We start from the raw sequence: 12,548 nt of genomic DNA on the forward strand, positions 1-12,548 counted from the left end.
GTAGACCACCCGGGTTTATAGAATAATCCACTGGGAAGAAAGTATTAGAACTTCCATTTATACTTAGTATTTTATCTCTTCCTTTTACATTTCTGTTTTTGTTTTTGCCATTAATTGTTGACAGCTGAAACAGCTGAGAAAACCGTACCCAGCACCTTATTATACCGGTACATACATATGCTTTATAAATAAAGAAATGCACATGTTTTGGGGTGCATGTTCAAACTCTTTCGTTGATAGGGGTGTGTTATCAGAAGGGCTTGGTGGCCATTGGTTCAGAGCCCTGATGCTCAAAGCATCAGACTCGAGCAGCATCAACACCACTTTGGAAACTTGTCAGAAATTCAGAATCTCGGACTCCATCTGCTCAATCAAAATCTGCATTTCTGCCAGATCCTCAGGTGGATCTAATGCTCCCTAAAGTTTGAGAAGGATGGACCTAGAAGACAGAGCCCTAGGCATCTTGAATCCGGGTTCTGTTACCTCCTACTCTGTGAGCTAGAGAAAGGTCGTCTGTCTTAGTCTTAGTTTCATCTGTAAAATCTGGGTTATGACAGATAACTACTTCAAAAGTGTTGGTGTGAGAATTATAGCAGATAATAGATAGAAAGTGCCAGGTCCAGTACATAGAAAGTCCTCAACTAACTGGATTAATACAACTGACAGTAAGTAAGGAGGTGACCAGTAACTTCCTACACACATGCAGGGATGATGACTCCTGCCTTTAGGGGTATGATGTCAGGTCCTGTCCATATTGCCATCTCTGGCCTGTTTGCAGTTTGCTTTCTTCACTTCATATGCATTTATGGACCACCTACTGTGTGCACTGTGCCATGTGATGGGGAAACAATCATGAGAAAGTTATGGTGTCTGTCCTCCAGGGGCTCAGAGCCTAGTGTGGGAAACTGACTTGTCATCGGGTAATAAACTGAAATGATAGAACAGAAGTGTGAACACAGAAGACACAATGGAGGATGCCCAGAGAATGGGGATACTCACCAAATGGGGAGTTGGGGAAAGATTTGCATGGCATCAGCTTCTGGATCGTGAGGGATGTTTGCCCAGCCCTGCCTGACAGAGGAAATAGATGTGCCGGGTCAGGGAGACTGTGAAAGGGTCTGCTTTGTTGGGGATGGGTGGAGAAAGGTGGTAGGAAGGGGGGCAGGGTACTTAGGAGGGAATTATAGAAGGAGAGACTAAAGGTAAATTGGGGCCAGATTTTCAAAGGTCTTAAGTGTCCAGTTATGGAATCTTCATTCTATTCTGAAAGACATGAGCAGTAAGCATAGAGTTTTGAATATGAACTTTTGCTTCAGGGATTCCAAATCTGTGGGATTGAGAGAATAGATTTTTTGATCAAGAACATCCACAGAAATCAATGTCTTCAAATCCTAGATGTCAAGAGTTTCTGGTAATCCTGTGCTCTCAAAAGAATCTACTGAACACATTCACTGTTGAATTCAGTGTGATTGATTGAAATAAATATGGCTCGGTGGCTTCTTATAGTAGTAACAATTTCAAGGACAACATGTACCAGACAAGTGCCAGACACTTCAGCTGCCACACTCATAGAATAATTACAAAAACCCTATGGGGTAGATTCCCTGATTATCCCCATTTCACAGATCACAAGACTGAAGCTCAGAAAAGTTAAGTACATTATTACACAGCTGATAAGAGATCATGCTGACCTTTGAATCCAGAGGTCTCTGAGAGTCATGCTCTTTCCTTTTCACAAGAATAACTCTTTACTAAATTACAATGCCTCCTTTCAACTTTTTTTGTTTTGTTTTGTTTTGTTTTGCGGTACGCGGGGCCTCTCACTGTTGTTTGTAGCCCCTCCCGTTGTGGAGCACAGGCTCCGGACGCGCAGGACCAGTGGCCATGGCTCACGGGCCCAGCCACTCTGTGGCATGTGGGATCTTCCCAGACCGGGACACGAACCCGTGTCCCCTGCATCGGCAGGTGGACTCTCAATCACTGCGCCACCAGGGAAGCCCCCCTTTCAACTTTTGATATCCATCTATCCATCCACTCATCCATCCATTCATCCATTCTCCCATTTATCCATCCGTTCCCCCATCTATGGTCTATACATCCATCCGTCCATCCACTCATCCATCCATCCATCCATCCATTCCCGCATTTATCCATCTATTATCCATCAATCCATCCATCTGTCCATCCTTCCATTTGAGGCAGCTGGTCAACATCACTGGTTCTAGAGTCATACTGACTAGACTGGTATTCTGAAGCAACTATTTGCCAGCTAAGAGCTTGTTTAAAGTTATATGAGTTCACCATGACTCAGTTTGTCATCTGTAGCACGCAGATAATAATAACATCATATTGGGCTGTTTAATAAATTAAATTAAGTTGTTTGTGTAAATGTTCATAGTACAATGCCTGGCATGAAATAAACATTAACTACTACTAATCTTCTTACAAAATAGATACTCCATAAATGTTGAGTGAATGCAATTGTGGAGACAAAACAGGAAGAACATTTCAGGTTGTGGAAAGAGCTGAGGTGAAGGAAACAGCTGAGGCAGAAATATGTGTGCGAGTGTGTGTGTGTGTATCTGTGTGTGTGTCTACATGCTCACATACTTCAAAGGGGTCAAAGGGAGCAACACGAGGTGGATGAATCCATCTGTGATGTCTTTACTCCCCTAGGTCCTGGCTCTTGTGAGGAAGTGAAGCTTCGTGTCCTAAAGTTCATTAAGGAAGCAGAAGAGATCGTCATGGATTCCAACAGTTCTCGGTTCCCTCTGGGAGAGAGTTTCCTAGCGGCCAAAGGAATCCGGCTGACGGACGAGGAGCTGGCCCTTCCTCGCCTCTCCCCGCCCCGGGAGACTTTCTTGGAGAAGTTTCTGAGCGGGAGCGATTATGCCATTCGATTGGCAGCTCTGTCCAGTGAGTGCCCCATGCTTCTGGTTTCTTGTTCCTTCTTTGGGGGAAGCAAGAGCTTGAATTAGTTCCTCTTCAGTCATCTTCAGGACTGTGGTTTCCCTGGGCCCATGGATTCCGGAAAAGACAAAGGCTTTTTGTGATCCCAGCCAAAGCTGGAATTTTGCACACCTCTCCAAGATGTCCCCCGATCCTCCAGCAGAGCCCCTTGGGGGCAGGGCTTCACATTTTGTATGGCAGGTGGTGCCTGCCGCCCACCAGGAAGCCAAGCATTCTGGTTAGAAGGTTCAAATATGTGAGCCCCAAATGCTCCCATTCCCCTCATGCCCTGTTCTGAGGCTTCCCCCCATTTCCAAGGATTCAGGAACACCCCTCCAAGGGGGAAAGGAGAGGAACCCTCCTAACTGAGGAACTTCTGGGTTTAAGCACCTTCCTCATGTGAGCGAATCTAATCCAGGTAGTAATTCCAAAAAGCACAACTTAGTACCTGCATATAACAGAACTATGCTCGGAGGACTGACACTGCTCTGGCCTAATCGTAGCTCAGCGTTTCACCTAATTGAAATGTACCTCTGGCCAGGCACTTGCTGTGCTGAGCAGATTAGCGCATCTTTGCATTTGACCCTCCAGCAGCTCCATGAGAAGGATGCTGTAATCCCCATCTTTGATTCTTTTCAAATGTGGAAACAGAGGTTAAGTCACACGCCCAAGTTTACCTAATTAATAACTAGCAGAGCCTGGATGCGATGCTGGTGGTTTGGCCCCCGGGCCTCTGTCCCATGTCCCTGCTGCCTGGTATGGCCAGGCTCGGAGCCTAGATTGGTCTCATCCCAGGGCCCCGTCTCATCCTCCAGCACCTGCAGCCTGCTCTGGCAGCAGGGTCCCATGTCCCTGCAGTCCTCTCGCTGACCCTGCACCAACTTGGCAGGGAGGACCGATTCGTCCATCTCCAAGCAGACCCGAGTTCCCAGCCCCTTGTCAGCTTAGCTGATTCCCTGTCAGGGGTTCTCTGGGCTTGGGCCACAAAACAGCAAAGCAGTGTTCCCCTCACATCTGTCCTGAGATGACGAGCGCCCACGCCCACGGGCTGGAGCCTCCCTGCTTTCGTGTTCCTGGCATGTCTGCCGCCACCTTGACATTGGGTTTCGCATGTCTTTATTTCCTTAACCACATGTGAGAGTCTCCCAAGAGCCATCTTTGTTTCCTGCTTCTCTCGCTCACCAGCCGTCGCTTTGGGAGGACAGGGCACCCGTCTTATTCTTTTTTTTTTTTTTTTTTTGCGGTACGCGGGCCTCCCACTGTTGCGGCCTCTCCCGTTGCGGAGCACAGGCTATGGACGCGCAGGCTCAGCGGCCATGGCCCACGGGCCCAGCCACTCCGCGGCATGTGGGATCCTCCCGGACCGGGGCACGAACCCGCGTCCCCTGCATCGGCAGGCGGACTCCCAACCACTGCGCCACCAGGGAAGCCCCCGTCTTATTCTTTATATCCTGGGGCCTAGAACAGCACTCAACAGATAGTGGGAACCTGGAGAACGTTGCTTAACCACCCTTGATTCTTTCCTCCTCTTTTTTTCTCTTCTCCTTCCTTCCCTCCCCTCATGCCCAGGTACTTTCTTTCTCTGTTCCTTAGAGACTTGGAGATTCTGCTTTGGGCAGGAAACCAGTTTTTTAAAACTTTGTGCATGGGCAGGGTATGATGTAATCAAAGAGAGGGGGAGGGACTAATGCCCCTTGAGTTGTGACCACATTGGTTAGAGAGGGAAATTTAGAGGAAGGGAAGAGAGAACGGTTGGCACCATAGGGGTTTATTCGCTGAATGGTATGATGGCATATTCCTCAGAAGTCAGGCTAAGGAAGTTGCCCTCCACCAAGCCACTGGCTCTGATTTTGCATGTCTGACATCACTGGGAAAAAAGGAAGTGTCTATAGAGAAGGACCAGGGTTGGTCACTTTCCTTGGCATCCCTGCAAATGAGAAGAGGCACGTCTACTGTTGCAGAGGAGAGGAAGCTCTTGGTGTGCAAACCTCCATGTCCTGTAGAGTACGGGGATCGAAGGCCCAGCGCAGAAAAAGATTGAGGGCCACAAAGTGTCTTTGACCATCAGAACCTGGTAGCAGTGTCCCAGGTCCTCGTGAGGGGGAGGGGTGAGCGCAGGAGGAAAGGTAGCTGCTACGCAGCTGTGCGTGGCACATAGTCAACGTGTGATAAGTGTCATCAGTGATCACTGCTATCTCATGTGCCTGAAGACACTGTGTTGACCTGATCAGCTCTAAATGAGAATTCCTGAAGAAGGAGGAACAGTGATTCCATTCCTTCAAACTTCAGCCGACACTTTTCTTTTCTTTTTCTTTTTTTGGGCCGCGCCTTGCAGCTTGTGGGATCTTAGTTCCCCCACCAGGGAGCAAATCCGTGCAGCCTGCAGTGGAGGGAATTCCCATCAGCTGACATTTTAGTTTTATGTTTTTTTACATTTTTATTTTTAATGGGCAATCTGGTGAGTGCCTACCCACTGCTCAGTGAGCCTATTTTGGGTGGAAGTGTTTGTCACATAAATAAAAAGGCTGCCTATGTTGAAACAGGGTCTGTGTGGCTGTTCTCAGGATGGAGCCTACGCGGCCCGGGCTTTGCCAGTCAGGCACTCACATCTCTGCTCCTCTCTCCTGACTCCAGCCTTTGACTTCTACCAGAGACTCCGTGTCCACCTGGGCAGATCCCCACGGGCATCCACCCCTTTGCGGTCCAGCACCTACGTGCCCCAGTGTGACGCGTTCGGAAGTTGGGAGCCCGTGCAGTGCCACACCGCAACTGGTGAGGGGGGCGGGTGCCCTGGGGAGGCCAAGTGACACCACTTAGAGGAAAGAGCCCGGCTCTGGGGGCAAGTGAACTGGACCCTAGGCCCCTGTTTGGCGGCTGGGGGCAAGTCCTTTAGTTTCTCTGGCCTCTGGTTGTCCCATCTGTACAATGGGAGCAGTGGCCTTCTACCAGCCCAAAGGTCACGTGAGTGGTTGCTGAGGTTTCTGGGTGTTAAGGCCTGTGATTGTGGACAATGTTGGGGAGGGCAGACAGATGGGAGGATGGGAGAGGGACCTTATTGGCACTGCTATGCATGCAAATAAGGAAAGTTTTTTAAAATTTGTAAAAGATTTTTATTGGAGTGTAGCTGATTTACAGTGTTGTGTTAGTTTCAGGTGTACAGCCAAGTGAATCAGTTATGCATATACATATAACCACTCTTTTTTAGATTCTTTTCCCCTATAGGCCATTACAGAGTATTGAGTAGAGTTCCCTGTGCTGTACAGTAGGTCCTTATTCGTCATCTGTTTTATATATAGTAGTGTGTATTGCGGGACACTCGGGGCAGGTCCCTCAGGGCGCTTCCTGAACTCTGGCTGTGGCTCTTTTCCAGGGCACTGCTGGTGTGTGGACGGGAAGGGAGAGTACGTCCCTACCTCGCTGGCTGCCCGCTCCCCTCAGATCCCGCAGTGTAAGAGAAGCCCCCCTGACCCGGGCGGTGGGTGCTCTGGTGGGTGGTGCCCACTCCCAGCCTGGGGAGGCTCCGTGGGCCAGCCCTTCAGACGAGCCCCTGAGGGCAGCCAGACCACACCTCCTCTAGTCCCCAGGCCTGGAAGACTCTCCCTGACCTTGGCCCTTCCTAATTGGTGCTCCTCGTTTCCCAGGTGGAGAGAGGCAGCTGCGGGGGGAGAGGGAGCCCCAGGTCTCCCCGCTGCACCTGCTCCCTGGGCAGTTTCTGCCACTTCTGTACTTTCAGCAGCCACCTCGCATCTGGTCTGTAGTCCAGCCTCTCTCCTGAGTTCAGACCCGTGCAATCAAGCGCTCACATTACACCTCAGAGATGATACGTTCCATGTGGGTCTTTGTCCCAGAATCTCAGCCTGCTTCTTCTCTGAGGTTCCAGCTCTATGTATAAGGCACCTCCATCCACCCAGATGCACGGCTCTGACACTCGGGCCAACCTGGGCTCCCCACCCTTCCTTGGCACCCATGGCCAGTCTGTTAAGAGGTCCTCTCTCTCCCCGCCAGGCCCCACCAGCTGTGAGAAGTCTCGAGCCAGGGCGTTGCTTTCCAGTTGGAAACAGGCTGGTTCCCAAGGAAACCCATCTCCAAAAGACCTGTTCATCCCAACCTGCTTAGAGGTAAGCCTCTGAAGGCCCAGGAAGGTTTGAGAAGGAAGCTAGAACTTCCTGGATGGTAATTTTTCTAGTTTTCAATAAATTTGTTTTAGTTGAAAACTCACAGGAGTTCTAGACCTGGGTTTTTGTCCCAGCCCTGGCTGACCCTAGCTGTGTGAACTTGGGTAACTTACTTACCTTCTCTGTGCTTCCCTGTACTTTGTTTTATCCTAAGATCAAGCCACATTTTAATCTTCCCTAGCGCTAGGATTGTTTTGAGGCCCTAAGGAAATATCTTTAATGAAAACTCTTTGGAAAATAATCTACGCATATATAGTTTCTGAGGCCATTTGCCACATCACCATGCTCATCACATTTTAGCTTCTCAACATGAATGGGGGACGTAATATATTTCCCTCCGCAGCTCCGTGGATGGTTGTCATGATTTAGTGCAGTGACTGATGTGAAAGCTCTTAGAGAAAAGCTTCTTGCTGGAATCAACCACTTAGGTGCCAAATGATGGAAATCTCTGTGCCTCAGGCCCCTTTCCCTGAAGTAGGGGTGATAGGAACACCGCCACCCACTCTGCTAGGCTCCAAGGGGCTCCAAGAAAATCAGATGAAATCAGCAGTGTAGAGGTTAGTGAAACTGCAAATCACTGAGCAAAAGTTTCCTTATTATTATTCCTCATTATTATTATTGTTTGGTGCTGTAAACATGGACCCCAATTATGATGGAGTTTTATAGAGAAATTTAATCTTTCATTTTGGCTCACAGCCCCCTACCACTGGAATGAGAGTCTGCTCCATCATCCGGGGTGGCGAGTTCACCCATGGAGGAGGAGAGGCAGAAACCACAGCTCTGACGGAGGGAAAAGGGGTTCAGAGCAGGTCCCAGAGAACTTCTGATCGTGTGGTTTTCCAGCCTGTCTCCTGGAGCACCCAGGTGCCAGGAAACAGGACCCAAGACGTCCACTGCCCAAACTGGATGGCTATACCTTGGACCCAACTCCCGAAGAAAAGTCACGTTAATGGCTAAAGTGTTCTCAGTTTTAAGCCTTTATCCCATATTTTCTCAAACCTTTGCTCGGCTTTGACTCTTACCTGTGTAGCTAAAAAGCTGTGCGCCCAGGAGTGCATCACCTGATTTCTCTGGGCCTCTCTGAGTAGAATGAGGAGAGTGGGCTCCCTACCTCCCAGGGACTGAATGACACCCCCGGGGTGGGGGGGCCTCCTGGTCATGTTCTCTGTAAATGTCGGGTGTTGTTATGATCGTCATTTCTTGTCTGTGAACATGGCACAGCAGAGTATAAACGAACAAGTGCCCAAGAAAAGCCAAGGAAACCTCCAGTGACGGCCAGGAAGCTTGGGGGAGCTGCCCTCTCCCGACACCTGCTGTTACACACGCTCAGGAGAGATGATGTTTTCTTCCATCAACGGTTCTGAGAAGGAACGTGCTCAAGGGTCCATCTAGTCCCACCTCCTTCTTTTTTAGATGAGGAAACTCTCCCTAGTGAATCGAAGGAGCGTTCCCAGCATCTCCCAGCTGGCCCTGGGGCAGGCCGAGGAGACAGGGGCCCCGGTCAGGGTTTGGGTGGCTGCCTTTTACCTTTTCTTTAACACCTGTTACAGGTGTTACAGACTCCCTTTCTCCGAGGGATGCTTGCTGAAAATCATTTCTGGAATGGGAGGCATTATTTCAAGAGAGTGGCTGGGCTTTGGGGCTGGATGGGTTTAGGCCCAGCCCGGGTCTGCCACTCCCCAACCTATGGGATGTTGTTCTGTCACTTTCCCTCTCTGAGTGAGCCTCAGTTTCACCTGCCCTAAAATGGGTTAACTGTGGTTCTTGTTCTCATGGGGTTGTTAAAATCAACTCAAATAATGTGTGTAAAGGGTCTGGAAGAGGATAGCACCTCCCCCCACCCCTTCCATTTGGAGAAGCCATCCCCAGTGGTTCTGAAGGAACATTCTTGACATCTGGCTACCGACCTATCAGCTACAAAATCACCTGCCCTTGGTGACACGACCTCGGCTTTGTCTCAGACAGGAGAGTTTGCCAGGCTGCAGGTGTCAGAGGCCGGCACCTGGTGTGTGGACCCGGCCTCAGGAGAGGGCACACCGCCTGGCACAAACGGCAGTGCCCAGTGTGAGTATGGCTCCTCCCCCGTTACCCCCTACCCCACGCATGAGCACCGGGTATGGAGCCCCAAGAGCTGGGGCTTCACGTCCCAGCCCGGCCACTTCCAGAGCTGTGCGAGCCTCTAACCTCACTGTGCCTCAGTTTTCTCACCTATGAAATAGGGACAATATTCCTCCACTTCAGTGGGTTCTTGGGAGAAATACACACAGCAGGGATTGGGGCTGCGCTTCGTAACTAGAGGCGCAAACCAGCGCTGGTCCCTATTAAGGTGGGCACTGGTGCTTTCATGGGGGACCAGCTGTGCAGCATGGATGCCACCACAGGCTCCAGCCTGGCTCCGCCGTCTGGTTTCCACGGTGAGGTCAAGACGATGTCCCTAAAGTGCAGACGTGTTTATGTCCCTCCTCTGCCTGGAACCCATCGACACTCCCCATGGTCCTTAGGGCCAACCTCTTTGCTGTGGCTCATGGGCCCTGTGTGTGTGGCTCCTGTAGCTTCTTTTGCTTCTCTTGTCTCTCCATCTCAGCATCAAGATCCAGGTCTAATAGACTGTAGTCAGACGTTTCAAGCAGGCAGACACTCTCTTCCCCCGGGGGCCTTAACGTGTTCTGGTTCAGCCTCTGCAAACCTCCCACCCCTCCCCCTACCAGCTGGCTTAATCTTACTCAGCCCACCCATAGGTCCCTCCAGGAAGCCTTTGCGGGCCTCCCCCTTCCATGGCGGAGTTCACTACCTTCCTACGGACTCCTAAACTGCCCTGCACATCTCCTGTTGTTGCCCTTATCATCTGAACTGTGGTTGCTCGTGTGTGTGTGTGTGTGTGTGTGTGTGTGTGTGTGTGTGTGTGTGTAGCAGATAGGGGAGTACAGACCTGAGCGAGGCCCAGGCTTTGCCTTGTCCTAGTTCAACACCCCAGTGGGGAGGCACCCCAGACCCTGGGGCCCTGCAGGCAGGTGGCAGTCGGTGGTGGGTGGTGACAAGGGCTATGGCAGCTTCATGGACAAAGGGCCCATGAGGCTTGTCTTTGCATCAAGGCCCGAGCCTCTGTGAAGTACTCCAGAGTGGAGCTCCCTCCAGGAGAGCCAGCCCTGGCTACACCCCAGCCTGCACGGCGGAGGATGGAGGCTTCTCCCCAGTGCAATGCGACCCGTCCCAGGGCAGCTGCTGGTGTGTCCTGGGCAGCGGAGAGGAGGTGCCTGGGACCCTCGTGGCTGGGAGCCAGCCGGCCTGTGAGAGTAAGTGGTGATGCTGCAGAGGGGCTCCCTGGGCTGGTGGGGTCCTGCTCATCTCTTCCTTTGTCCCGGCTGGGGTTGGGGGGACTCCAAAGGTGCCAGGACAGTGGGGACAGGAAGGGAGACAAGGGAACCGCAAGAGGGATGTGGTCGCAGTTGATTCCAGTGATGCGGAAACTGCGTCTACTTCGTACCAATGCCCAGCCCTAGGGCTCAAACCAAGGAGAGCCCGTGCGGGGACCTCCTGAGCCGGCACCTCACAAAGCTCAGGCCTGCTGAGGGGTGCCGGGTCTTGATCTCCCCATCCTCGAGTGGGGAGGAGGGTACACACAGCAGGATCTCAGTGTGGGTGGGTCCATCCCAGCCGGGGAGCTTTAGGAGTCCGTGGAGGTGTCGATCTGTTTATTTTTGTTTCTAGTTTAAAAATCATTTGGATATCAGATATTGAAACATATCTCTCATGAATATGTATTATACTATTGAAATACATTATTACTTATTAAAATATATTATTTAATTATCAGTTCCTTACCTTTCATTCCTCCTATATACTCAAGTCACAGGACATTGCAGTCACGCTAAAATTTATGGGCACAGGTAGGTCGCATTATCTGTGACTTTCGTTTCAGAACAGTAAATGAAGACCTTGCAGAATATTTATTACAAATTGGGATGTTGGGTCTGGCAGGGTTGAGGGATGTTGTACTAAATACTAACTTTATTGCAACTGCCTTTCTTTTGCTGTCCTTATTGTTTCGTCGCCTTATTTTTAACTTTTGCCGTCTATAAGCAACATTTTGGAACTGCGGACACATTTAATTAGGTCCGGTGATTTCTATGCGTAAAGAGAATTTTTATATTTGTAAATTTATATTTATATTGTAAAGAGACAGGGGGTCTCTTCAAAGGAAGGGTGGGAAGGAAGAGTCATCTGCTCTCTTTGTGGGGCTCTGTCCCCTTCTGTCCATTTCCTCACCTGACCCTAACCTGTGGCGTGTGCCCACGGCTCTCACCACACGCCTTTTCTCCCAAGCCCCCAACTCCCCCTCTCTGTACGGGGCCTGCTTCAAGGGCCTCAGTAGCTGCCATCATGCAGGGAACATAGTAGGTGCTCGATGGGTATTTATGAGTAGAGCTCCCTGCCAGATGCTGCCGAGAGAAGTGATGTGGCAGCCTTAGGGTCGGACGCCATGCACATTGAACTTGCAGGACATCTAAGAGTGGTCTGCACTGTTTGGGACCCAGGAAACAGCCTGATGTGTCTCCTGCAGGAACAGGTCCGGAAGCACAGCTCTTCTGAGGGCTGAGAAGACTCCATGTGGCTTGGCCTTGCAGGATTCCACGATAATAACTTACCTGTGCAGAGATTTACCTGTTAAAATGTGCTTTTCACATTACTTATCCCATTTTTCCTCCCAGCGATGCAGGTAAATAGAACAGTCCTACTCCCCATTATACAGATGGCAAAACTGGGACTCACAGAAGCTCGTTAATATGTTGAAAGCCACACCTCTGGCAAATGGAACAGCCAGCGCTAACGAAGCCCCTTCCTGCTGACCTACTGCAGAGCGTGGTGGAGAAAGCCCAGATGTAGGGGCCAGACAGACAGACCTGAGTGTCAGCTCTGCCACCTCCCTTGCGGGTGACCTTGGGCTAGTCCCTTAACCTCTCTGGACCACAGGTTCCCAATCTGTGAAATGGGCATGGGAAATTGTAGCTATTTCTTAGAGTCATTGTTAAGATTAATTCAAATAGTCTCTGTAAACAGCTTCACCTGGTGGCTCAGAGGGCAGCCTCCAGGGCCAGGCCTGGCTCCCCACTTGCTGCTGTAGGACTTAGGGCAGAAATTTAAGGTCCCGCTTCTTCGGCGTCCCCACCTGTGGGATGAGGGTGACAACAGTCTTGCTTCACAGAGAGGCTGTGAAGAGGAAATCAGTTCTTGGGAGATGCTTGGGCGGCCCTGGCACGCAGTAAATGCGCCGTGTGCACAAGCTCCTGTATGAGGGGCTGGAAGCAGGATCTGGTTTCTAGTCCAGTCACCAGCACGTGCCCCAGGCAAGCCACTCAGCTGCTTTGAGCCTTCGCTCTCCTAGCCTCTAAAATGGCAATGATGCAGTTATCCTTTGGAAGGACT

At 50.6% G+C, this 12,548-nt stretch overlaps 1 protein-coding gene across 1 annotated transcript in view; it reads left to right on the top strand.

Annotated features, from left to right (window-relative positions):
* The window catches only part of TG (thyroglobulin), a 243,760-nt gene that overhangs the window by 20,809 nt on the left and 210,403 nt on the right, over positions 1-12,548 (top strand). The window contains exons 11-16 of the mRNA XM_065895070.1: positions 2,677-2,916; positions 5,584-5,721; positions 6,320-6,397; positions 6,955-7,067; positions 9,086-9,188; positions 10,217-10,417. Of these exons, the coding sequence (XP_065751142.1) occupies positions 2,677-2,916; positions 5,584-5,721; positions 6,320-6,397; positions 6,955-7,067; positions 9,086-9,188; positions 10,217-10,417 (873 nt within the window). The remainder of the gene's footprint in view (positions 1-2,676; positions 2,917-5,583; positions 5,722-6,319; positions 6,398-6,954; positions 7,068-9,085; positions 9,189-10,216; positions 10,418-12,548) is intronic.

Source organism: Phocoena phocoena, chromosome 17, assembly GCF_963924675.1.
Source record: "Phocoena phocoena chromosome 17, mPhoPho1.1, whole genome shotgun sequence".
Taxonomy (NCBI): Eukaryota; Metazoa; Chordata; class Mammalia; order Artiodactyla; family Phocoenidae; genus Phocoena; species Phocoena phocoena.